At 51.3% G+C, this 27,852-nt stretch overlaps 1 protein-coding gene across 2 annotated transcripts in view; it reads right to left on the bottom strand.

The window, feature by feature from the left end:
* Positions 1–336: 336 nt before the first annotated feature.
* The window catches only part of LOC138520916 (cytochrome P450 2A6-like), a 368,045-nt gene continuing 340,529 nt past the window's right edge, over positions 337–27,852 (bottom strand). The window contains exons 8-9 of one of the 2 annotated variants that reach the window (XM_069633343.1): positions 18,634–18,775; positions 337–884 (exon numbers count right to left, since the gene is read on the bottom strand). In XM_069633343.1, coding sequence (XP_069489444.1) covers positions 703–884; positions 18,634–18,775 — 324 coding nt within the window. In that variant the 3' untranslated portion in view covers positions 337–702. The remainder of the gene's footprint in view (positions 885–18,633; positions 18,776–27,852) is intronic. The other variant, XM_069633344.1, reaches the window with a different exon arrangement.

Raw genomic sequence — 27,852 nt, 5'->3', positions numbered from 1 at the left:
CTGACTTTAGCCCCTTTCATAAACATCTCAAAACCTATCTGTTTTAATCCTCTGGGTCTGTAGTCTCTCCTCTGTCTCCGCACTGCCTTGATTCCTCTTGGTCTTGCCTGCGCTCGATAAATTCCCCTACAATACAATACAATACAATACAATACAATGTAATACAATAGTAATATGAGCTCTATGAGGTTTGCGAAGGGCATTTCTTGCACCGGTATTTTGATCCATGTTTAGGTGGTCCAAGATATATGGCGGAACATTCGATAGCAGTACATTTGCATAATCAATCCAAATACTAATAATAGCTCTGACTACTAGTTGGTAATTCAACTTTAATTTTGGTGTATACGTAGTAATGTTCCAAACACTGATAAAAGGATTATCACAAGTGGTATTACTGCAAGTACTAACAACTCCATTCTCCAATGAAGTCTATGGGGTTTTGGAATGAGGAGTAACAAAAACTTCCTATCGGATGGTGATTCACAATCAACCTCTAGTGTTAACACTACTTCAGTTTGGCGATATTAGTACTGCTCATACCACCAAACACAAAATGAGGTCCATGCAATATCGCTACCCCTTGGTTACAACTGAGGTGTTTCAATTTTAAAGACAATTTCTCAATAAAAAAAAATATCCTTCTATTTTCTGTTTCTGATGCTGTCCATGCCCTTTTTTGTGCAAATACTCAATCGTTTGCTAACGAGTGATTACTTTGAGCTCATAATTTTTAGGAATGTTTGCAAATCCGTTCATTTGTGGCGTAATATCAATATCCTTAGGATCACCATGAAACACAAGCTTGCATGTCTGCAGGATCGCAGTGATGTAAATAAACAGTTCCATCTTAGCCATACTTTCTCCTGTACAAATCCGTCTCCCTGGAAAGAGAAAATTCACAGAAAATTCAATGCTTTGCTCTCTGATCAAATTGAGCATTCAGAGATGAATCAGTGAAGTAGCCATTAGGGGGATTGCTGAAGCACACCATTAGTTGTTTGTCTATAACTGTGTTATATGACTTTGAATGAAGTTTCATCAACTACAAAAACTACAAACAGGTCTGGTATCCATTCATGGTTATGTATATTGTGCCTGCAGCAAGGTGTGACATGAAGAAGTGGGCATAAAAAGACTCTTGGCCATTCTAAGTTTGCCAGTGCAGGAAGAATGCCGGTAGAAGTGGCAGTAATACCTCCATCAGCGTTTTTCTGCACCGGAAAACTACAGGTTTGCCAGTGGAGATCACTGATTTACCTCCAGCCAAGAGCTGGAGGTAAATCAGGCCCCCACCAGCAGAATACAACCAGAATTACTGGCATTCCCTCACCTGTAATATCCTGTAAATACCAGGATATCAGGCGGCGGGAATGCTAATTCCGTTTGGTGGTATTGCCCCATTATTACTGGTGGGATGCAACTTAACTTATACTGAGAGCCTTTAAATTAGTAGTGTTGTGCTAAATAATAGGGGCAATATTATAACCACACACATTTCAGGTGGTTCAAAGTCCTACATACTTTTGAACTATTCGAGAAATTGATCTGAAAATGTTTCAGGCTCAACCCAGGGTTACGACTCAGGGCCCTGGAAGGGAGTGCAAGCTGCACCAGTTGCCACAGAGCCCAGAAACATCCCCAGTACCCTACTCATAGCAGGATCTCAAAGGGCATTGAGGTATCTTCAACTGTATTCCATTTCCAGCATTTATTTTAATGATTCGTGTGCACTGTAATTGATGGGGATTTCACAGAGAACTGAGGGGCAAGAGGGGTAGTGGTGCTATCAGGGGGTGACCCCCCAAAAGTGATTCGCAAACATTTGAAGATCACCAACTTTGGTGGTCACCCATGCTTTCTGAGAAGCACTGTCATAATGGGAGTACCATTTAATGCTATGAAATCATTATTTAAGGATTTACTGTACATTTTATATTTTAGTAACTCATTGTATAATCTTACTTTAAGCGATTCATGTCACAAAAAGGGAGGAAAACCTTTTGAAATATTTTGGATGTTGAATTTATAGCCATTAGCTACCAAAACTCAATGCTGTCCATTGCTTGTGATGTCATGCCACTCTACATGTAATGGAAAATAAGCAAACCCATGTTTCAACCCAATCATATGCCATTCTGTTCTTTATATTGATTTAAATAAGCCCATTGCGCATATGCTTTCAATGTCTGCATAATATATATGTTCATGGTACATGAAGCTCCCAAGTCATAATATGGCACTGCTTAAAGGTACTCTTGGTGCGTACAAACCCATGCTCATGATTGCAATACGTTGTCTTTTTAGGTAAGGTGAATGTTTTTCTGAATGTGTTTGCCACGTTCCAAAATCACAAAGCAGTAATGATTTAAGGGAGAGACTCTTATTCACAGCAATATGATATGATCAAGGTCATCACAGGGGCCCTCACGCTACCGTGCCTGACAGTGATTCTCAGAAGGTTCCGAAGGGGGGGCTTTGGGAATGGATGGATGGCATTGCACATTCGATTTTGGGATCCTGCATGCACAGCATTTAGGTTTCGAAATCGTTCATGTGTTTTATCATCTTGGAATGAACTAGATTGTATGTTTGTTTAGATTTGGAAAATGACTGTTGTCTTATGAAAATATTGTTCCTTTGTACTCTCCTGGAAGGCATTTATAATGCACATCTATCTGTTTCTTTCTTTGGAGCACCCACTCAGTGACAAACAGTACAGAGTATTTTAAGAGGAATGGTCTGGGTAATTTGGACTGATATTGACAGTTAGAGAGTAATTATTGGAGCAGAGGAGTTGATTACGAGGTTTGACTAACGTGTACGGAACTACTTGCCAATATCCTGAATCCACTGACATTGTCCAGAGACCTGTCAACAGACTGCAGGCTCTGAACAAGTAGTATACCTGTGCTACTGAAATGGAGCACAATTCAGATGAACCCTTTGGCATATGCACTTTTAGCAAAAAGTTGAAGAAGAACCTGAAAGATTGCTCACATGATAATCTTCAGAATGGCATGTCTGTCTCTGGCTGGACCCCCTTTGTTCATTGTACCCAAAAAGACTCCTGAGTTTAGGCCATGTGGGCTTTTTTTGGGGTATAAACTATAACACTCAAGGATTGGCATCCATTGCCATTAATTGGTTCTATATTACTCCTGAATAATATGGTGAGTGATAAGTTGAAGATCACCTTTATTGTGCCTTCTGGGTACAACAAGTATTTAGGAATGTTGCTTGGGATATATAAGCCCCCCCCCCTTATCTTTAAAAAATATTTTAACTCTATGTTGTGTGATTTTTCAAATCATTTAGTAAAAACTAACTTGGTTGGCATTTTATTTGTTCACTCTATTTTCACCAGCATACGGGTCGGTGGGACACTTCAGGCTTAGAAGAGAATACGGCTGAATTCATGGTGTCATGTTGATAAAATTGTACATTTTATTAGGAAAAGGTTGCTTATCTGGCGTCATTATATACTCATGGATTGGGATTCGATCCAAAGATGTCAGTTGCTCTAGGTAATTGACATGTGCTTGTTTAGAATAAGGGGCACCTGTGTCACCTGTTGAAGGCAATGCACCCACAATTATTTGTTTGTGGCCTCTGAGATTATTTGGCTTCTTAACAAGGAGAACTTGCGGCAGGGCTTTCATTTGGATGGTTGAGCAAAGGCGGTCTAGGAGGGAGATGGAAAGAGAGGTGGATAGGAGGATAGAGAACGCGAGTGAACGAGACAGAGTGGGAGATAGAGAGAGAGGTGGATAGGAGGATAGAGAACGCGAGTGAACGAGACAGAGTGGGAGATAGAGAGAGAGGTGGATAGGAGGATAGAGAACGCGAGTGAACGAGACAGAGTGGGAGATAGAGAGAGAGGTGGATAGGAGGATAGAGAACGCGAGTGAACGAGACAGAGTGGGAGATAGAGAGATTGAGAGAGAGAGAGAGAGAGAGAGAGAGAGAGAGAGAGAGAGAAAGAGAGAGAGAGAGAGATATTGCCAAACATCATGGAGGCCTGAGTGATGGTGTCCCATTTTGGGAGACAGCTTCTGTTGTAGATCTGAACGGATCATGTGCATTTGTTGGTACATTGTTATCCCAACGCTTTTTTTTGTAGGAATCATTCATCCCTTGGCAATTTGTTTAAGGTTACCTAGGGCTTGGAATATCAACTCTAGTTGACATCCCTTAGGGGAAGCCTTTTTAGACAGATTCCTTTGCTTGGACTTTGAGACCTCCATCATCATTTGCACTGCATGAGAGTGAGACATTCTATGTGCCTGAAGTGTGTCAGTCTGCTCTCTGTCAGTGCAGTTTTTGAACTGATAGAAAGATTATCTGTCTATGTCTTGCTAACATGCTGATGCTGTATTTTAAAAACTAGGGACGTCTGATGGAATACTATCATCTTCTTGGGTAATTAAGGCAGCATGCTCTTTTGTGGGTTGTCAATTGGGGGTAATCTTTGAGTTCTCGGGAGCAGACATTTGGGACACATAGTTACATCCAACAACTTAGCAGAAATCACAGAGCAACATACATTCCATAATCAACAATGAAATGCAGGGAAGCGGGCATGCTAATGTTCGCATTACAAGCATCCAGTGCAGACCATAAGGCATGTTATGGAATATTTCACCAGAAACAGAAAAAAACATGGGTGTTAATTTTATTCTGGATCTCTTAGACTAGTGGGTTAGATGATAGGTTGAAAATTGAGTGAGCACAAGGAAATTACGAGCCATGTTTTGCACCAAGGAGTGTAGCTGGAAAGACTTCATTATTGAAAATGTTTATACACATATTATTATACTTAATTTGTTCTAGTTCTATGATTACAAACCAACGGATATGTTTAACAAAACCCCCAAACACTCTAAGACTACCTAAAAGAAGCATTAAATTACATTATATTTTATTATAATTTAATCACCTGTCTGGAATCAAAATCAAAGCTAATGAATTGCATAATCCTGGTAACTGTTAATAAATTATTGACACTAACAGTCATATATTTTATTGTAAATTGCATGCAGAGGACAACCTACATTTGCACCCAGGAAAGACAGATTGACCAATCACAATTTGCCTTTCCCTGACATGATTGTGCTTTCACCACCTGCAGCAAAGCCATTAAATTAGAAAAGGGACTAGGTTCCTTTTCGGGTGATGATGGCCATTTTGAAACAGGTTTTTCCCGGCCGCCGCCATCGAAAAAAGGGACCTAGTCACTTTTCCATTTAATAGACATTTTTTTTTCTCTGTCAGGAGATGGGCTCACACGCTGAACTGATCTCCTGACAGACCCAAAAAAAAAGAAAACTATCTGCAAACCGGTAAATCCCGGGTGTGAATAGCTGTCAAGCCCCGGCCGGGGTGGAGGTTCATGGGCTTTACCGGCCCTCAGCATGCTCAGGCTGGCGGGCTGTTATAGCCCATGTCCACCCCCCACCAGGGTGTGAAATCTATATTATCACTTAAGCGCTGGGGATTCACTTGAATGCAATGTTACACATTCATGAGATGAAGGAGAGAAGAAAGACAAAGGGCCTAATTACGAGGTTGGAGGTAGCCATGGTGCTATTAGCATTACCGCATTTCGGGTCCGGGTTCGTGGAATAGGGACTTACCGGGTCATTCTAACCTTGGAGGACCCGGTAAGTCCCCATTCTGAGAACCATTCCCCATTCCCATTCGAGCCCCCCTAGGGCTCAATGGGAATGGGGATGGATCTAATAACGGGCCCACTAATAGCGGGCCCGTTATTAGCTCCCTGGTCCCTTAGCGGCTCCCGCTAAGGGGCCTTACAATGCAACGGTAAGGGGTTAACGGCAACGGCACCCTTACCGTTGCCATTAACCCCTTACCGCCGACCTCTTAATGAGGCCCAAAATGTGGGTGAACTTACTTTTACTCTTTCATGTTCCTCTCTGTCTCTTAAGAATTGTCAATGCTACCTGCAGATATGCTTTACTGATCAATTCCTTCAGAATCCACCTGCTCTTGACCAAGAGCAAAACAGAAGCTGATTCCATAGGAATCCATTTGGCGAACACCTACTTGAAAATCTCATGCACACATTCAATGAAATGCACCGAATAAGGGGGTAATTCATAGAATTCAGCGCAGAAATAGTGCACACGGGCAGTTCAGAGAGTGAGCGTGCGCCAGCGTGTGCCAGCCGTGTGCGCCAAACAGCATTCTAGTGCAACGCATGTTCATAGATTTCCCAAGCCATCTGCAGCGTTGCACAGCGAACATCCAGCAGTGCCAGTTACGGCCCCAAAAACGACCCTTGCACAAGAATAAGCCATAGAAATCCCCAATACGGTGCAAAGGGCTGCGCTGACGCTGGACCAGTTTACAGGTCCCCTACACTGTAATTGCCTGAAAAACTATGCGTACCCCGCTCGCGGCAGCCAACATGGGAGAAAATCTCCCCACGCACCCCCTTTAATACGCGTACCCCACTAGCGGCAGCCAAAACGTGAGAAAATCTCCCCACGCACCCCCTTCAATACGCATATCCCGCTGTCAGCAGCCAAAACGCTTGAAAATTTACTTGCACACCCCCCTTGAATACACGTACCCCGCTCACAGCAGCCAAAAAATGTGAAAATCTCCTCGGGCACCCCCTTCAATTCGCTTACCCCACTCACAGCAGCCAAAACGTGTGAAAATCAACTCGCACACCCCCTTGAATACGCGTACCCCGCCTGTGCCAGGCAAATTGCATTGAAAAAGTCCCCCCTGTGGTGTGGGCTGCTTGCGGGTCATGGTCAGGGGTGATGGGCTGGCTGTGGGGTATGGTCAGGGGTGTAGGGTGGTTCCCTGTGGTGTGGGCTGCCCGCAGGGCATTGTCAGGGGTGATGGGCTGGCTGCGGGGCATGGTCAGGGGTATAGGGGGTGGCCCTCTCGTGTGGGCTGCCTGCGGGGCATACCCAGGGGTGTAGGGTGGTCCCCTGTGTATGGGATACCTACAGGGCTTGGTCAGGGGTGTAGGGTGGTCCCCTGTGGTGTGGGCTGCGTGAAGGGCATGGTCAGGGTGGATGGGCTGCCTGCGGGGCATGGTCAGGGGTGTAGGGGGGGCCCCTGTGGTGTGGGCTGCCTGCAGGGGGTGCATGTGGCTCCTCACCAAACTAGTGTGTGAATCTGGGGGTACGCGAGTGAGCTGTCCACGTGATTTCGCTGGCGGGAGCTGGGTATGTGTATTCCGGGGTACAAGAGTGTGCTTTACACGCGATTTCGCTGGCGCAAGTGGGGTACATGTAATCCGGGGTATGTGAGCGAGATTTACATGCGATTTCACTGGCGGGAGCGGGGCACGTGTATTCCGGGCTACGCGAGTGAGCTATCCACGCGATTTCACTGGCGCGAATGGGGTACATGTATTCTGGGGTACGCGAGTGACCTTTTCAAGCGATTTCACTGGCGGGAGCGGGGTACGCGAGTGAGCTGTCCATGAGATTTTGCTGGTGCGAGGGGGGGTCGTGTATTCTGGGGTACACGAGTGAGCTTTTCATGTGATTTCACTGGCAGGAGCTGGGTGGGTGAGTGAGCTGTCCATGAGATGTTGCTGGCGCGAGGGGGGTATGTGTATTCTGGGGTACGCGAGTGAGCTTTTCATGTAATTTCGCTGGCAGGAGCGGGGTACGTGTATTCCGGGGTACCCGAGTGTGATTTACATGCAATTTCACTGGCAGGAGAAGGGTGCGTGTATTCCGGGGTACGCGAGTGAGATTTACACGCTATTTCACTGGCGTGAGCGTGGAACATGCATTCCGGGGTACACGAGTGTGCATTACATGCGATTAGGCAGTGTGGGCCCTCCCCCCCACCCCATGCCCCGTAGGCAGCCCACACCACAGGGGACCACCCTACACCCATGACCATGCCACACAGGCAGCCCACATCACAGGAGACCACCCTACACCCCTGGACATGCCCTGCAAGTAGCCCACACCACATGGGCCCCCCTTAGACCCCTGACCATGCCCCGCAGCCAGCCCATAACCCCTGTCCATGGCCTGCAGGCAGCCCTCACCACAGGAGACCACCTTGCACCCCTGACTATGCCCCGCAGGCAGCCCACACCACAGGGGACCACCACCCTACACCCCTGGGCATGCCCTGCAGGCAGGCCACATCACAGGGGACCACCCTACACCCCTGACCATGTCCCACAAGCAGCCCACACCACAGGGGACCACCTTACACCCCTGACCATGCCCCGCAGGCATCCCACATGGCACCATGCAAGTGTGAGCACCAACTCATGTCCCCCCACCAGTGACGGGCACCTGCCAGCAGACCCCGACTCATGTCCCCCCACCAGTAATGTGCACCTGCCAGCAGGTACTGATTCATGTCCCCCCACCCCAGCCCCATTGATGGCAACCTGCCAGCAGGCCCCAACTTCCCCCACCGCACCCCCATTGATGGCAACCTACCGGCAGGCCCCAACTCATGTCCACCCACCCGACCACCATTGATGGCAACCTGCCAGAAGGCCCCGACTCATGTCCCCCCACCCCACCCTCATTGACGGCAACCTGCAAGCAAGCCCCAAATCAAGACCCCCCACCGAACGTGCTGTCAGAATAGAGTCCCATGTCAGAAATGCCAACCCAAATCCCACCCCACGCCGCAGCACCCCAGTCCAAACACACAACCACATATTGTACCCACTCCCCAGTAAAAGCACCACCACTTTACCTTCAATAAAGCACAAGCATGCACCCAAAGACATGTCCAACAGAGCCACAAAGTGGTGACACATGACAGAGGCAATGGACAGTGACACATGCACAAAATTAATGAGAGTAGACCACACCAATAATGAAAATTTGTGAAATGTAATAAAAAGATAACAAAATGACACAATCAAAACCACACATGCAAATGAACTAATGATCAAAGTAATACCAAAAAGAAAAGAGAATCCAAGGAAGAAAAAATCCAAGAAATGAAAACTGTAAAATCGTCCATCGCCAAAGTCCATTAAAATAAATTCAAAATTAAAAACCATAAAAAACCATTACTCCATGGGATAAAAATAAAAAGAAAGTATGTACATGTCCGAATCTATTCACAAAGTAAGTCACAAGGGTCTATGATCCCAAAAATAAAGGAAACATATCTAAAATCCTATAAAAAACAGAACTATATACAAAAAGGAGGAGCAAAGTCTGTGGACTCCAAATCATAAATAAAAAGATAGGAAACCTATGCCTAAATAACTACGTACAAAGGTGGAGGGCTAGTCTGACGGCTCATTTCTTGATGTTACGGGCGAGGGCATCATCGAAAACCATGTCGATGTCCCGGAGGCAGGCCTGTTCCCTGGACTCGAGGGCTTGCAGGGATGTTGCCATGGACTCCTCCAAGTCCCTGCGTGTTGCCATGAGGCTTCAGCCCGCCTCAATGCCCGGTGCATGGAGTTCTCCGCCCTGACCATCGTAAGCCGTGCCCTCTCTGCCTGGTGCCGCTTTGCATCGATTTGCTGGCCCAACCGCTGCCACACGGAAGACACTTGCAGTCCTGGGTCCTCCTGCCTGTCAGCCAATGCCTACCCCCGGGATATTGTTTGCCTGACTGATGACGCCGAACCTGCTGCTGCCTCAATGCCAAATTCCTCTGCCATCACGACAGCCTCCGGGATGATGGTATCCCCCGGCACCGTCGTGCACGTGGCCTGCTCGATGATGCCTGCACATCCTCCAATTGCTGGGGTCCAGTTGGTGGTGTGACCACCCCTGCTGGACCACCGACTCCCGACTGTGGCAGGAATGTGTTCTCCACCAGCTCTACAGGGTGCTCAGGTGACACATGGCTGGGAAGATGGCATGGAGGACGACTGGCTCATCGGGGGTGCAGTGGAGGAGAGGGTCGCAAGAGCGTCCAGCACACAGAGGAACGCTGCACCAGTGACCTGTCCTAGCAAGACGAGGCAGCCACACAGGCATTCGAAATGACATGAACTATCCTGCCTAGAACCAAGCACGTCATCCCGAATACCACACGTGCGCCACACCATACCGACTAGGACAGGCTGCACATGGTCACAGATTGCCACGTCTGCAGGGAGATCCCCTACCTGCGAATGGGCCTGGACAGAGGCATCCCTGCTGGTGCAGGATGATGCAGTCACAGGATCAGGGACAGGATTACACACAGGCACCTCTGCAGTGACCTGTGCTGCCTCCTGCCCCTGGACTGCACCACTCGCACCAGTGTAACCATCCCCTCCAGGCCCCATGTGTGGAGCTGATACTGCCTCCTCCTCAACCACATCCGCCACCAACCTGGATGACTCGGTGTCGTTTTCCTCAGTACACCCCTGTGGGGGCTTAGCTGCCCCTTCTGCTGCCGAGGAGTCCACCTCCAACCTTGGCCTCTTGGACCTCCCCTCGGCAGCTGCGACCATGGAGGCGGCACAAGACTCCTCACTCCTGGAAGAAATCATAAACTGGGAGGGGAGCTGGGCCCTGCGTCTTCGACTGGCGGTGGCATCCCTGCCGCTGGGCTCCACAGCACTGTCTCTGCCCTCTTCATCAGTCAACGCTGCAGACAGGGAGAGACAGAACACAGGCATTGGGGCACCATACAATGGTCTGCTACACACATAACAGTTGCACATGAGTGTCAGTGTTAGACATCACAGATGCCATAACACAAGTCATTTGAACCCACACACATGCACAAATAAACTGGGATTTGGCAACAGGCATCAGCATCCATACACATGTAACTGCATGGACATCCAAAGGTTGTCATGACATCACAAACAACTAGGGGAGTGCCGTTTACATGCGCACACGCCACCGGACAGACAAGCATCTGTACATCTCCACCACTGTCACAGTGCAATCATCGGCAACTATGTCACATCTGCCAATCAGATACCCAGATGTCTAGGTCACTTGTATCCATGGCATCTCACAGTCACACACATGCCAAACAGACACACACACATGTGCACTGTGCACGTACATGAAGGTGGGACCAGCATCTATATGTCACACCCCAACCATGGCATAGTACATACAGAGAAATGCAAACATGTGTGCATCTGCAAATGCAGTTGGGCATCATGCATTGGAACACATACACCATTGATGTGCATCACACATGACTGGACTCACATGCGGCACGGGCATGTCCCTGCACACACACATCCATACATGGGCCATGTCAGACATATGTCCAGGCTGCACACTCCTGCCACACCTCAACATGGACTGTGTGGAATGGGATAGCCCAGAAACTCACTGCTCGACTCCAGACCGGTCTGTCTCTCTAGGACCTGGTGGTAAAGCACTGGGTTGATGCATTCCAGGACCCTCATCTGGTCGATGGTAAGTTGGACCTGGCGCACCCCTGCATCCGCTGCACGCAAGAGGCGCCGGGCCTTCATGAGGGTCCTGGACCTGAAGTCGTCCCAGCGCTTCTGGATGTCTTTCAAGTCGCGGGTTGCCACCGCCTCCACGTTGATGGCAACCATGATGTCCGACCAGGTCCTCTTCTGCCTATCCTTGTCGGCGCATGGTTTTTCTGAAGAGGGCATCATAATGCCCCAGGACTTGCTCCACCAGGATGCCAAGGTCTGTGGCTGAGAAGCTGACAGCCCTCTACCTCTCTGGCTGGGGGTTGCCAGTGGTCTCAGATGGTGTTTGGCCCAACATGGCAACCCCCGAGGCAGGTGTGGGTGGGCAACTGGGTCCTGGAGCTGGGCTGTGGAGCGATGGAATAGCAGACGGGAATCTTGTGTTCCAGCAGGGGTGGTCATAGAAACTGAACCCCTGCAGATGGCTGATGTGCAGGCACCAAATAGCAGGGCACGTGGGCAGCAGGAAGGCAGGCAGCAGCAGATGGTTCGTGGGAGGATGCTCGGGGATCTGGGGGGGCAGGAAAATGGCCTTCTGTGCAGGAGTGTGGTCTTCCGTGTGTTGTCGTGTGGCCAGCTTGAAGCAGAGTGAATCCATGCATGAAAAACAGCACGTTTGTGTGAAAATTGGGGCAAGGCCCTTAGCGCGGAAGCGCATATGTGATGTGGCACCTGTAGGCATTGCTATGCACATGGGTTAAAGGTCCGCGTATGACGCCATTTTTTTGTACATGCTTTTTGTGGAGAGCGAGTGTGTGATTCTTGTACTTCTTGTGGGTTGACACGCGATGACTTCACAACGGTTGCAGTGCGTACTCCTTGTTTACTGCGGCACAGCTCAATTCTTGTTTTGGCGGGGGTGTTGCCAACGTGTGTGTTTTTTCTGTTCATTTTCCAGGCAGACAGTGAGTCACGCACATATTTTTCCACTGTGGTTGCCCCCATGTGTCGCATACCCATTCAGAGGTTATTGTAGCCTGCGTGTACCACGCGTGTGCATTTATGTGTTTCTGGCTGCCACAGCGTACTGCGGTCCTTCATTCCACTCATGTAGGCTAGCAAGGGGTCGCATGCATGTTTGTTTTTGGGGTGCCTGAGCATTGCGTGACCCGTCATTTTTCCCCAGGGGTCACATGCAGCCTTGCAGGAGCACAGGGGTACCTATTCCCTCTAGTACCCTGCCCCCTTCACTCCAATTGCCCAGGACAATTGTGCTGTGCACCTCCTATTCACACAAGTACATCAGTGCCATGGTTGGGAGGTGACCAAGTGGTAAGGGAGTAAAAGGTGGCTGACGTCCAAGAGGTGTCCACGGTAGGGGACATGGCCAGGATGAACAGGGTGGCCAGGGTGGCCAAGGTGGCAGTGGTGGGCAACAAGGATGGGGTGGCCCAAGAAGGCAGTGTGTCCAGGACCACCCAGGGACACCTATGCCCCCCCTAGTAGGTCAGGGAGATACAGCTGACACCATTCCAGCTAAGGCCCTGCTGGCCTGGCCGGATTGGTCACCGAACAGGCACCGGATGACTCACAGGCCGACTTCTGTGTCACGAAGTCCAAGCCACTTTTGGCAGTGAAAGTTGCTGTCACCAGGCCACGTGGATCTGGGGCAGCAATGTCATCTGATGCCCCGAGTAGCCAGGGTGAGGAGGCTGCAGGGGCAGCTGCAGCTCACTCCACCCCGGCTCTGAGTCTCCCAGCTGGGACAGTGTTGGTCCTGGACCCTCACACCAAGGCAGTTCTGCCGATTGGTCCTGGTAACAGCACCCAGCAGCCAATGCCTGCAGTGATACCTTTGGTCATCGTGCCATTGCCTGCTTCCAGTGGCCAGTCCACCTGCGCTTCAGCCTCTAAAGACCGGAGCGGTGTAAGCCACTCAGGGTCCGCACCACCTCTCAAGAGGAAGAAGCGTGCTCTTGCTGAACAGGCTGGGACCCCAGACAATAATGTGGAACTAGACACATTTGTGGGCTACGTGTCGGAGCATAGCCACGACATGCTGGTGATGGCAGGGTGCAAGACCATGCCTGCTCAGCGCACGGCCCACTGGCAGTGCATCGCAGACCACATTTGTTCCTTGGGATTTGTGAAGCGCACAGCTGATGATTGCTCAAAGTGTTGGAATGACCTCAAAGGAAAAAAAACAAGCTGGCTTCTAATTACGCCTCTACTCTGGTGACTGGCAGTGGGTCACCACCAGAGGAGGATGAACTCACAGAACATAAGTCAATCGCTGGAGGGTTCATCGCAGAGGATCAGATCCAAGGCGTGGGAGACCGACCAGATCTTGAGACAATGTCCGGTGAGTGCCCATGCATGTGTGTCCAGACCATGTGTATGTTGCTTGGGTGATGTGTTGTGACTGAGTGCCAGGTCAGGCTGTGTAGTCATGACTGCCATATGTGACCCACATAGTGCCCTCAAGCCATCCCCCACCCTTGGGTTTGGGGTTCACGGTATCCCTACTGACCACTGAAAACACTTTGCACATGATGACTGCACTTGCCCTTAAACTGCCATCATGCCACAACATTGTTATTACAGTTTTTTCTCTTTATTCTGCCTGATTGATGGAATCATTTGCATGAAAAACACAGATTTGTGTGCCTTTGTGCCCGAAAATCACCATACTTCAGGCAGGGATTTTCACCCAGAAAGGCGCACAAATGTGCGCATTTGACGCAAATGATTCTATCAATCAGGCTGATTGACTGCTGCGCAACTACACATGTACTGCACCCGCTCACTTCTGAGCCGTGTTTGAACCTTCAACATGACAATAGACTTGTGTCATGTCCAAGTGACCTACTATTGATGTATCCACGTGCCTTCCATCACTGTATTTGAACAAACTGGTGTTGTTGCAGCGTGTGACACATGTGTGTTTTGTCCCACTCTTTTGCATGTTCTGTTTGATGATATGCGTTTTTATGGATGGGGGACAGTAGTGATTAACTTCCATCTGAGTGTCCTTGTCAGTTCTGCCATGGCTATGCTACGTGCCATCTGTGTGCTGGCATGTGTCATGTTTGTGGATGGTCCATGCCACTCAAGGCTTTTGTGTGATGCAGGTGATATGCACAATGCAGCACATGTGTTGCTTTTCCATTTTGGAGTCATCAGTGTCTGCTTTCAGGGTCGCCTTCCACTTCATTGCCACTGCATGCATGGCTGAGTTCATGTCATGTGTGACATGTCTGATTAATGTATTGGATGTGTACATTGTGATGCCTATGTGTGTCATCTAGGCTGTTCATGCCTGTCTTCATGACTTCTCTTTTCATTTTGTTCAGGTGATGAGGCACTATATGCTGTGGAGGAGGAGAAGATGGCGCAGGAGTACTCAGAGCCCCAAACAAGCACCAGTGGAGGACGTGGAGTGGTGCCGCACGAGAATCCATTGCTCCTACAGACCATCCTGTCCACGGGTGTCTCTGGGTACACCTCCGAGGATCTCTATGGCTCAGGTGCTGAATCAGACATTGACACAAATGTCCCGTCACAGGTGAGTGTTTCTGGCAGGGATGCTGTTCTGTCCAACGCACCTGCACTGGGAGTAGACCCCTCAATGGCCCATTCAGTGTTGGAATGTACACCTGTGGTGGTTACGGATATAGCGTCACTCTCTGCAATATTTTCTCCTGTTCCTGGGGCAGCAGATCAAAGGAGGGATGCAGTCCTGCAGCCTCAGGCAGCAACAGCACAGCAAGGTGCACATCACTTTGGGGCCGACAGGTGTCGTGTCCGGCAACGCGGTGGCAGTGCGCCACCGGGCAATACTGTTTGGGAGATCTCCATGTATGCAATTGCACAACACAGGGCATCATGTGAGATGATGGCTAAGGCCGTGGATACGGTGGCCACTTCCATTCTCCCCCCTGAAAGGCAGGTGGATCTCCAGCAGCAGGCAACGCTTTCCATGTGCCGCTCACACAGGTATGACATGTTGGCCACCAACAGAAACTGACCGGCTGAACTGGGGGCTCTGCGCACAGCCATATCTGCAGAGGCACAGGCCCACAGGGACGCCCTGAGGGAAGTTAACACCTGCCTCATAGCTACTCTCGGTGCACTTGAGTTGTCCCGGAGTAGACGGTCAGAATAGCAGCTGGAGCAGCTAACACACACAATCTCAGCTGAGCTTCAGGCAACCTGTGAGGAGATCCGTGCATCACATGAGGCCTTGCAGGCAGAACTCTGTGCTACCTGTGACGTGCTGCATGGGGACCTCCAGACCATCATCCAGCGGAACTAAACCTTTCAAACCCACATGCTTACTGCCATGGAGGAGCATGCCAGGGCTTTGCGTGGTCTGCCTCCCATGCCATGCACATATTCTCATGTAGCATCAGAGGGTGATGACAGCGACGGCAGTTCTTCCACTATCAGGTAGCTGTGCAGGCCATGTGCCCATGGAGGGATTTTTTTTTTCTCAACATCCACGCACGTGGCAGTTGGGGTGCACCCTGTACCTCCTCCCTCCTGGGTGGTCCCCCCGGTCGACCCATGGCCCTTTTTGATATTTTGTTTTTAAATCTTTGTTTTTCCTCTTTTTTTATCTATTGTGCATTCATGTTACAGTGTGTTGCTTAGTTTGGCACCCGTTGGCATCCACCATGTGTTCCAGCTGGGCTCATACAGGCTTGTCTTGTGTTTGTGTTTGAGGCTTGGGGTCCAGACACATATGCCACTCCTGCTTCCCCTTTCCATGGGCTCGCAAGGGTGGCACTGTGTGACAGTAACTTATACAGAGGCATTGGGCTTCCATCAGTTGTGTGGCCAGTCTGTAGTCCAAACTGTGTATACACCCCTAGTGGGGATTACTGATGATTTCTCCACTGCATGGTTGATTTGTATATTGGATTCAATATTGCTCATTATTCATATTTACATGTAGCTTCTTCATGTCTTACCTTGCCTGTCTCCATTGTAGATGCAGTTCATGTTGTATGTAGTAGTCTGCCACATTTACCTACCAGCAACACACTGAAGATGTCCTGTATTCATGTTGTGTCATGCTGGTAAGTATATGTTCATGTGTGCAGTTTCTTTTTCATAAGTGAGAGGGAATTGTCTGTGGCCTGTTTCCATTTGTGACGGTGCACTTTGTGACAGTTGTGTCATGTGTTGTGCATTTATTTGGTTGCTTTCACATTGTATTCCATGCCATGGTGTCTCAGGTGGGTGACATGGGGTTTGGGAGGGGTTGGGTGACATACCAGTATTTGGGTGTGCTGTTTTGCAAGGGATTAGTCCTTTTTGCAGCATGTATATGTGCCTTTTACTGACACTGCATTGTCTGTGTTTAAGTAGCTAGGAATGCACACAATGTAGCACTTCCAGGGAAACAATCTCAGGGTGGTATGGTTGTGACAGTTGACTGTCCCTTGGTCATCATCGATTTTCACCTGGTATGTGCCAGGCCTGTGTGCACTCCGCATGGGTTGGATTTCAGGTGACAAATGTTGCCACAAGCTATGTACGGCTGCCTCGCCACGTGCCCTTTCCCCTCCCATGCGCAGTGGCCGTGCATGTGGTTCAGGATGTGGGGGCACCACCATGTCCACGGGCATGTCCCACCGGGTTGCAATGTTGTGCAGGACACATGCTGCCGCAATGATCCTGCACACTACTGGGGGTGCAGCTGGCCACCAGAGCGGTCAAGGGAGTGGAAACATGACTTCAGCACTCTGAATGCCCAGGTTGCAATATGGGCTGTGTTGCATCTTACCTCGGGTGGTGTGTTGGGGTTCCGTATTGGCGTCATCATGTAGGTGCTCAGAGGGTAGGCACTGTCCCCTGGGAGGTGATAATGGTTGTCATTAGTTGGGTTTTGCCATTTCTCTGTGTATGACATGCATGCATGTGCACAGGCATTTGTACTCACCAATGAGCCATGTGTCGCCATGCCTCCCAGCTTCCAGGGCCCGGTTTATGGGTGACATTCTGAATATGAAACTATCATGGGTGGCCCCTGGATAGGTTGCATAGACAGAAGTGATTATTCCCTTGGCATCGCATACCACCTGCACGTTGATGGAATGCTAGTGCTTGCGGTTGCGATAGATGTGCTCAGTGGTCCTAGGAGGACGTAGAGCCACATGGGTGCAATCAATGGCACCTAGCACTTTGGGGAAGTGTGCTACCCGTAAAGGTCCTGGACCACAGCCTGCCTTTCTGCGGGTGTTATGGGTATGTATATGTGCCTGCGGACTGAGGGGCGTGCAGTCATGATTGCCAACACCCAGTGTAGGCAGCATGACTGCGTGGGCTGTGAGACACCCCCAACTATGGCACTTGTCCACTGAAAAGACCCAGTGGCCAAGAAATGCAGTACATTGAGCACCTTTTCCAAGAGCACAGGGTGGGTGATGTGAGGTCATCCTCCCACTCATCGACCAGGTCTAGGATGATATGGGGTGGAAACCTGTACCTGCCATAGACCTGGTCATCAGGCATCCCAAAAAGGCTAGTCCCGGGCTATCCTCCTCCTCCTGCAGTGTCCCAGGACCACTGCTGCGAGGAATGGTACATGTTTGTTGCTTGCGCGCACTTTTATGCTGTGCGGGGGTACTTACGCCAGCTTCCGCCTGGCGTACGTGTTTCCGGATTAATACGTCTTTTGTGGCCTGCGGGTTTCCCCTGTTCGATTCCATGAATACGTGTTGTTAGCACACGTGTGTGTGTTGCGAGGATTTGGCAGCGGCACTTCCCCCATAACGCCCACATTTTCACGTGTTGTTCCCCATTCCGCATGTTCCGCCCCCTTTTTAGGTGTTTGTGCTGGTCTGTGTGCGCCTTTACTGGCCTCTCGCGCACAGCCTTCGGGATGTCACAATGACGTGTACGCCACACGCGGATTCAGAGCAGATCACAGGTAAGCCACGCCTTGCTTGAATTGACAAACGGGCACTTGCGTGGCTTTCGCACGCATGTGCTGCAATTTTCACGCTTGCGCTCCTGTTTTCAGCACACATTAATTCCATAACTTACCCTGTAAACAGGGGAGAAATGGACAGCGGATAGCTTATCCTCTTTTCGTATCCCTTGCCTGCTTTTTCACTACAGAAACATAGCATAGTGGAAAATGAAGGTGTAAAAAATTACACCTTGCTTTCAAGCTTCTATTTCCCAAACCACCCCATTTAAAATGAGGTTGAAACTTCCATAATTTTTCCGATCTATTTTGAACAAAACATGGCTCATAATTTAATTTTCAAAATATTTTTTGAGATGTCTACCTGCAGAGAATGGCATAAATGCATCATTCTTCTTAAATCTGCCATTTTCATCCAAGAAGTGTCCTGGGTCGAATGTTTCTGGATATTTGAATTGAGTTGGATCCTGATGAACAGAGGACAATATTGGATATATTTCCATACCCTATAAAAAAATTAAAATTAGAATATCATTATGTTCCCAAATTAGCTTTTACTGTGCATTGATTATTAGTCCTTCAATTCACAAGGTTCTAAAGTCATTCCCATTTAACCTACAAGGCCATTTTATCCTCTCTGGGTATAATACAAGACACACAGCTTTCTTATCTGCTCAATTAAAGAAAGCTGTTCACTTTACTTGAACTTCAATGAAAAATGTTCTGCTCTAACATGAGAATATTTTTCACTCTTTTTTTCTAAATTATGGTTTCCCCTTTGAACTACATTTTGTAAAACTAATGTCTCTTGAAATGTGAGATGAAACAGTTCAGATCCATCTTCCGTAAGATGCCATTTTAATCATCAGTCAATCAATTAGTTTATTTTCAGAATACCATGAGTGCATAAAAACACAAGATAGTAAGCACAATCAAACAAAATTAAGAATTTAAGCAGTACTATTCAGCAATGAAAAAGGTTTCCTAATGTTTAAAGAATTCAGTAGGTAGGTCAAAAGTGACAAACCCATAAGGTGGGTGTCTACCCTGAGAAGGTAGCATAATGCCAGATGACATTGATGAAAACCCAGATTTTTTTAAAGGAGGCACAATGTTCTTCTTATTGATGTGTAAGCCGGATCAAAAGACGTAAAGTGCAACAGGTCTTTTCTAACATCAGAACAAAAAGGGCAATACACATCTTTAAGTGTCTTATTCCATAATTTAGTGAATGCTTTAAGCAGAAAGTAATTCAATCTCAACCTAGTAATCAAAATTCTGTCACTCACAGAGTTATTCTAAGAGCGGTAATCCTGCCATGTATTCGTGGAAAGAACTAGGTGCTTATGGTTTGCATCTTCATTTTTCCTCAGTTCAAGCCTATAGTTACACAGATGTTCTCGTAAAAAAAGATTGATTATTAGTTCATGGCTTTGAACACTCCAACTTTCTTAGAATTCATCCAAATATGTGTAACATCTTCTCTGTTCCCACTACAACAATTCAACCAAAGCCCATTCTCCCATAACGCACAACTTCAAATATTTGCAAGAGTTGTGTACAAAATGAAGTAACATCTCTTCTTGGATGAAGTGACATTTTATTTTTGAAGATATAATTTTCAAAGTAACAGGTGAAGGAGCCTATTTTTAATTAGTGCACTGAATGTGGTATTCCAGGCAGACTTTACTGTCTACTTAACTTAATGTACAAGTATTAGTAGTAACACATTAAAAGGTACAATTTTATTCGAACTCTGCATATCATCGGTTTCATGGCACTTTCAACTGACACTCAACTACTGTCCCTCAAAATATGGCTCATTTCAGCTTTGCATCGGCTCGAACTTTGCACGTAATGAGAGTGCCAGCACTACAAAGGAAAACATTTTACCCCTTAAGAAGTGCTCTTAATTCAACACGTCACAATTAACCACTTAAGAAGTGCTCTTAATTCAACACATCACAATTAATCCATTCATTCCATGTCGGCGTTCTGCTCCCTTTACTTGCCTTACAGTATATAAAACATGCCAGAGTCGCTTGACCTCACAAGTGTCTGGAATTTTCTATAGTAGCTTAGCCGCTCCTTAGTTCACTTTGTTATCAAGGCACCACATTCCTTCATTGTGTTAGTGTAAGATTTTTCAGCATTATGCTACCCTGTTCTTCCTCGTCATAATTAAGCCCAAGTACATCTGCATAATGATTGCCAAAACAAAGAAGTACAAGCCTCCTAAACAATGCTTGGCTTGAAGACTTTTGCGGGCAATCATGCCGCATTTTGAAACCCCCAAATCACATTTTATTTAATAGTTTACACATATAAAATTGTTTGACATATTTATTCATTCATTTTATTTTAATTTTTGTCATTTGTATAGCACCTTTCACCATAATTACGGTCCCAGCGCACTGTAGGTTGAACACCCTCGGAGGGACCGGAGTCCAAATATGAAGAATTCGGAGATGCTATTATGAGAGTGTGCATTTCAGCCATTTCAATGTATGTGAGAGTAGACAAGACCCTGCAAGTCACCCATGTCTGAAAGGCATGTGGATGGGTACTGCAGAGGTATGCTGTGAACTAAACAGGGAGGATTGTGTATAAGGGGAATTATGTGAGAAGCTACAGTTCCATATTTTGTCATTAAAGGTACCTTCCTTTTTAGGACTGAGGTATTGTGCAATAGTGTTTGTGTTAAATGTGAGTGCATGGTGTGTGGAATGAGACTGTCAGGGTAATTCATAGAATTTCGCAGAAAAGTGTCGCAAGCGGCTGGCGCAGAGTGTCCGCGTGCGATTGTCTGCGCCAGGCACGTGCGCTAAAACCGATTTCCGCGCACAGCGTATTCATGGATTTTAGGCTCCCAAACCAGCCGTGGCGCAGAGTATCGCAGCGACCCTGCAGCAGCGCCAGTAACGCCCCCAAGAACGCCCTCGCGCAAGGAAAAGCCATCAAAATCGCTAAATCATCGCAAAGGGCTGCGCTAACCCTGGACCAGTCTACAGGGCTGCCAAACAAGGAACGCAAAGCGGGTAACGTGCATATCAGGGGTACGCGTGAAGTTATACACGCGATTAGCCAGGGTACGTGTATTACAGGGGTACGCGTGAAGTTTTACACGCGATTAGCCAGGGCACGTGTATCACAGGGGTACGCAGGAATTATCACACGCGATTTGGCTGGGTACGTGTATTACAGGGGTACACGGGAAGTTCTACACGCGATTCGGCTGGGTACGTGTATTACAGGGGTGCGCGGGAATTCTCACATGCGAATTGGCCAGGTACGTGTATTACAGGGGTGCGCGGGAATTCTCACATGCGATTTGGCCAGGTACGTGTATTACAGGGGTGCGCGGGAATTATCACACGCGATTTGGCTTGGTACGTGTATTACAGGGGTGCGCAGGAATTCTCACATGCGATTTGGCCAGGTACGTGTATTACAGGGGTGTGCCGGAATTATCACACGCAATTAGGCTGGGTGGGTCCTCACAGGTGTTCCCTGTACACCCTCCACGGCCCCTGCAGGCAGCCCACAAAACAGGGGACTACCCTGCACACCTGCTCATGTCCCCCTGCACCCCCACCCCCCAGCAGTGCAGGGGCAGCCTCCACCAGGCCCCCAACCATGTCTCCCAACACCCCCACCCCCCAGCAGTGCAGGGGCAGCCTCCACCAGGCCCCCACTCATGTCTCCCACCACCCCCAACCCCCAGCCACCAGGGGCACCCTCCACCAGGCCCCCACCCATGTCTCCCACCACCCCCACCCCCCAGCAGTGCAGGGGCAGCCTCCACCAGGACCCCACTCAGGTCCCCTATCACCCCCACCCCTCGCCACCAGGGGCACCCTCCACCAGGCCCCCATCCATGTCTCCCACCACCCCCACCCCCCAGCAGTGCAGGGGCACCCTCCACCAGGCCCCCATCCATGTCTCCCACCACCCCCACCCCCCAGCAGTGCAGGGGCACCCTCCACCAGGCCCCCACTCATGTCCCCTATCACCCCCACCCCCCCGCCACCAGGGGCACCCTTCACAAGGCCCCCATCCATGTCTCCCACCACCCCCACCCCCCAGCCACCAGGGGCACCCTCCACCAGGCCCCATCCATGTCTCCCACCACCCCCACCCCCCAGCAGTGCAGGGGCACCCTCCACCAGGCCCCCACCCATGTCTCCCACCACCCCCACCCCCCAGCCACCAGGGGCACCCTCCACCAGGCCCCCATCCATGTCTCCCACCACCCCCACCCCCCAGCAGTGCAGGGGCACCCTCCACCAGGCCCCCACCCATGTCCCCTATCACCCCCACCCCCCAGCAGTGCAGGGGCACCGTCCACCAGGCCCCCACTCATGTCCCCTATCACCCCCACCCCCCAGCCACCAGGGGCACCCTCCACCAGGCCCCCACTCATGTCTCCCACCACCACCACCCCCCAGCATCCAGGGGCACCCTCCACCAGGCCCCCACCCATGTCTCCCACCACCCCCACCCCCCAGCCACCAGGGGCACCCTCCACCAGGCCCCCACTCATGTCTCCCACCACCCCCACCCCCCAGCAGTGCAAGGGCAGCCTCCACCACGCCCCCACTCATGTCCCCTATCACCCCCACCCCCCCGCCACCAGGGGCACCCTCCACCAGGCACCCATCCATGTCTCCCACCACCCCCACCCCCCAGCAGTGCAGGGGCACCCTCCACCAGGCCCCCACTCATGTCCCCTATCACCCCCACCCCCCGCCACCAGGGGCACCCTTCACAAGATCCCCATCCATGTCTCCCACCACCCCCACCCCCCAGCCACCAGGGGCACCCTCCACCAGGCCCCCATCCATGTCTCCCACCACCCCCAACCCCCAGCAGTGCAGGGGCACCCTCCACCAGGCCCCCACCCATGTCCCCTATCACCCCCACCCCCCAGCAGTGCAGGGGCACCCTCCACCAGGCCCCCACTCATGTCCCCTATCACCCCCACCCCCCAGCCACCAGGGGCACCCTCCACCAGGCCCCCACTCATGTCTCCCACCACCACCACCCCCCAGCATCCAGGGGCACCCTCCACCAGGACCCCACCCATGTCTCCCACCACCCCCACCCCCCAGCCACCAGGGGCACCCTCCACCAGGCCCCCACTCATGTCTCCCACCACCCCCACCCCCCAGCAGTGCAGGGGCAGCCTCCACCGCGCCCCCACTCATGTCCCCTATCACCCCCACCCCCCCGCCACCAGGGGCACCCTCCACCAGGTCCCCATCCATGTCTCCCACCACCCCCACCCCCCAGCAGTGCAGGGGCACCCTCCACCAGGGCCCCACTCATGTCCCCTATCACCCTCACCCCCCGCCATCAGGGGCACCCTTCACAAGGCCCCCATCCATGTCTCCCACCACCCCCACCCCTCCGCCACCAGGGGCACCCTCCACCAGGCCCCCATCCATGTCTCCCACAACCCCCACCCCCCAGCAGTGCAGGGGCACCCTCCACCAGGCCCCCACTCATGTCCCCTATCACCCCCACCCCCCGCCACCAGGGGCACCCTTCACAAGGCCCCCATCCATGTCTCCCACCACCCCCACCCCCCAGCCACCAGGGGCACCCTCCACCAGGCCCCCATCCATGTCTCCCACCACCCCCACCCCCCAGCAGTGCAGGGGCACCCTCCACCAGGCCCCCACCCATGTCCCCTATCACCCCCACCCCCCAGCAGTGCAGGGGCACCCTCCACCAGGCCCCCACTCATGTCCCCTATCACCCCCAGCCACCAGGGGCACCCTCCACCAGGCCCCCACTCATGTCCCCTATCACCCCCACCCCCCGCCATCAGGGGCACCCTTCACAAGGCCCCCATCCATGTCTCCCACCACCCCCACCCCTCCGCCACCAGGGGCACCCTCCACCAGGCCCCCATCCATGTCTCCCACAACCCCCACCCCCCAGCAGTGCAGGGGCACCCTCCACCAGGCCCCCACTCATGTCCCCTATCACCCCCACCCCCCCGCCACCAGGGGCACCCTTCACAAGGCCCCCATCCATGTCTCCCACCACCCCCACCCCCCAGCCACCAGGGGCACCCTCCACCAGGCCCCCATCCATGTCTCCCACCACCCCCACCCCCCAGCAGTGCAGGGGCACCCTCCACCAGGCCCCCACCCATGTCCCCTATCACCCCCACCCCCCAGCAGTGCAGGGGCACCCTCCACCAGGCCCCCACTCATGTCCCCTATCACCCCTAGCCACCAGGGGCACCCTCCACCAGGCCCCCACTCATGTCCCCTATCACCCCACCCCCCAGCATCCAGGGGCACCCTCCACCAGGCCCCCACCCATGTCTCCCACCACCCCCACCCCCCAGCCACCAGGGGCACCCTCCACCAGGCCCCCACTCATGTCTCCCACCACCACCACCCCCCAGTGCTGTGGGGCACCTGCCAGCAGGCCCCCACCCATGTCCAACCCATGTCTCCCACCACCCCCACCCCCCAGCCACCAGGGGCATCCTCCACCAGGACACCAACTTCCCTGGCACTGAAGCTGGTGCCCCTCTGCCTCCTTGGCTGGGGGTTGCCACTGGTGCCAGATGTTGTAGTGCCCGACATGGCAACCCCAGAGGCAGGAGTGGGTGGGCAACTGGGTCCTGGGGCTGGGCTGTGGGGCGACGGAAAAGCAGTCGGGATCCTTTGGTTCCAGCAGGGGTGGTCACAGCAACAGCACCCCTGGCTGATGTGCAGGCAGCAAATGGCAGGGCACGTGGGCAGCAGGCAGTCAGGCAGCAGCAGATGGCAGGTGGGAGCGTGCTCAGGGCTCTGGGGGGCATTAATTTGGCCTCCTGGGCAGGAGCGTGGTCTTTTGTGTGTGAACGCGTGGACAGCTTGATACGTAGTGAGTGATTTTGCACGTGAAAATCCCACACATCTGCTTGTAAATCGATGAAAGGCCCTTAGCGCGTAAACGCGTATGCGCATCTATGAAGTCACGTGCACGCGTAGGAAAAAGTTGCGTGATACGTCCGAGTGTCAAAGCGTGTTATTGGTGGAAATAGCCCTACACGCAGAAGTGTCAAAGCGTGTAATTGGTGCAAATGGACCTACACGCAGAAGTGTCAAAGCGTGTAATTGGTGCAAATGGACATACACGCAGAAGTGACAAAGCGTGTAATTGGTGCAAATGGACCTACACGCAGAAGTGACAAAGCGTGTAATTGGTGGGAATGGGCCTAGCACGTACACGCCGCGTAAGTGACGCTGTACGTGTGGGCCTGCATATAAGGTACGTGTAGAACACCAATTCCTTGTACTGCTTTTCGTGGAGAGCGAGTGGGTGAATTCTGTACTTCTTGTCGTTTCACACGCGATTTACTTCACGGCGTTTCAAGTTCGTACTCCCTGTTACCTCTGACAGCTTTTTCTATTTTTTCTCTTGTACTGGTTTACCTGGGCCTGTTCCCTCAAACAGTGTTCCCTTCTACTGTTGTCCTGTCTCCTCAGACAGCGTACATATCTTCTTTTGGCGGGGGTGTTGCCAACCAAACGCGCTCATTTTTCACGCTCTTTTACCTGGCAGACGGTGAGTCACGCACGTATCTAACATCTGTGCTTGCCCCGTGTGTAGCCTACCCCTTCAGAGGTCATTCTAGGCTGCGTGTGACACGCATACGTTCATTCTTGTGTTACTGGGTGCCACAGCGTAGTTGCAGGTTTTTCTTTCTGCACAAGTGGTCTAGGAGGGGTTGCCTGCACGTCATCTCCCTTTTTTGGGCCTTCTGTGCGTTGCGTGACCCGTCATCTTTCCCCAGGGGTTACATTCAGCCTTGCTAGAGCACTAGGGTACAATTACCATCTGGTACCCAACCCCTTTGACCCCCAATTGCCCAGGACAATAGTCTACATCCACTCCCATACGCACATTAACATCAGTGCCATGGCTGGGAGGCGAGGATTCCGTAAGGGTGGCAAAGGTGGAAGAGCCACAAGTGGTGGCCGTGGTGGATCCGGTAGGGGACGTGGTCGTAACTTGCAGGGTGAGCCTGTCCCCCCATGTGTGGAGGACCAGTCACGGGCACCCATAATCCCCCCTCCCTCCCCCCCTCCCGTTGAGGCTGATGTGGCTGACACCATCCATGCTCAGCCCTTGTTGGACCAGCCCATTGTGGCACCAGACCTGGCTGACTCCATGGCTGACTTCCAGGTCAGCAGGGCTACGACACGTGCGCTGGTGCACGTTGATGCCATCATGCCACGTGGATCTGGGGCAGCAAGGTCATCTGCTGCACCAAGGAGGCAGGGCGGAGAGGCTGCAGGGGCAGCTGCGGCTCCATCCACCCCAGCCCTCACACACCCAGCCAGGACAGTGTCGGTCCTAGTCCATGCTGCTGACATTCCCCCTGACACCATCACACTAGAGCCAATGCCTGCACCAACTCCCATGCTGAGTGTGCAATCCCACACTCCTGATACAGAGACCACCAGGGCTCCTGCCCCTAGTGTCCAGAGCGGCGCAGGACACTCAGGATCACCACCACCTTCCAAGCGGAAGAGGAAGAGTGCTCGTCCGGCACAGGCTGATGCCCCAGACACGGCTACACAGTCCGGCCCGTCCAGGAAGCCCAGCTTCACGGATGACGAACTGAATGCACTTGTCCAGTATGTGTCCGGACATGACAACGAGATGGTCATTGTTGCAGGATCCAAGACCACACCTGCACAACGCCAGGCACACTGGCAGACCGTTGCGGACATCGTAAGTGCCCTTGGAATCGTGAGGCGCACAGGCAATGATTGCTATAAGCGCTGGAATTACCTAAAGCGCAGGGCAAAGAGTAAGCTGGCCTCAAGTCATGCCGCAACTCTAGTGACTGGAGGTGGGTCTCCAGTAGTAGACATGGAACTCACTCCACATGAGTCAGTCGCTGGGACCTACGTCACGGAGGAACAGATCCAAGGCGTGGGAGATCTGGCTGATTACGAGGCATTGTCCGGTGAGTGCACATGCATGTGTGTGTCATCCATGTGCATGGTGTGTGTGTGAGGGCTTCTGTTTGTGTGCCAGGTGAGAGTGTGTGCGCCTGAGTCGTATGGGTCAGCCATGCGCTTCATGCAATACTTCCTGCGCAGCTGCATTTGGCCATAGCAGTATCCCTTCTGCCAACAGTAGACATCTAGCCCAACTGCACGCCAGTTGCCCTTGAAGTGTCACCTTGCCACAACATAGTTGCTTATTTTTCACTGTTCATTCAGTCAGATTGTTTGCATTCCCCCACTTTTACTAGCAATGTCGCTGTCCACTAGTCACATGTCTGACATGGCTATGGTAAAGTGGAGTGACTTTGTTACCTGGATATCATTTGTACACACATGTCCCTGTGCAATTGGACCATTTCAGACTGGCAGCTCAAGGTGAAAAATCTGACCTGTTAGAATTAGAAAAGCAATTACATGCGGGAACTGGACTGAATGAATAGGTGCTGCCCTCCTCTCCATCTTCACTCAATAGCAATGGTACATGCCATCTGTGTGATGGCATGTGTGTTTCACCTGGCAATCACAGGCCAATGTGTGATGCCACTGCCAGGCAGCAT

The sequence above is a fragment of the Ambystoma mexicanum genome, chromosome 13 (genome assembly GCF_040938575.1).
Source record: "Ambystoma mexicanum isolate Mex_15411 chromosome 13, UKY_AmexF1_1, whole genome shotgun sequence".
Lineage (NCBI taxonomy): Eukaryota > Metazoa > Chordata > Amphibia > Caudata > Ambystomatidae > Ambystoma > Ambystoma mexicanum.
Note: the sequence above shows the minus strand (reverse complement) of the source record. Positions and strands in the feature narration are given on the sequence as shown.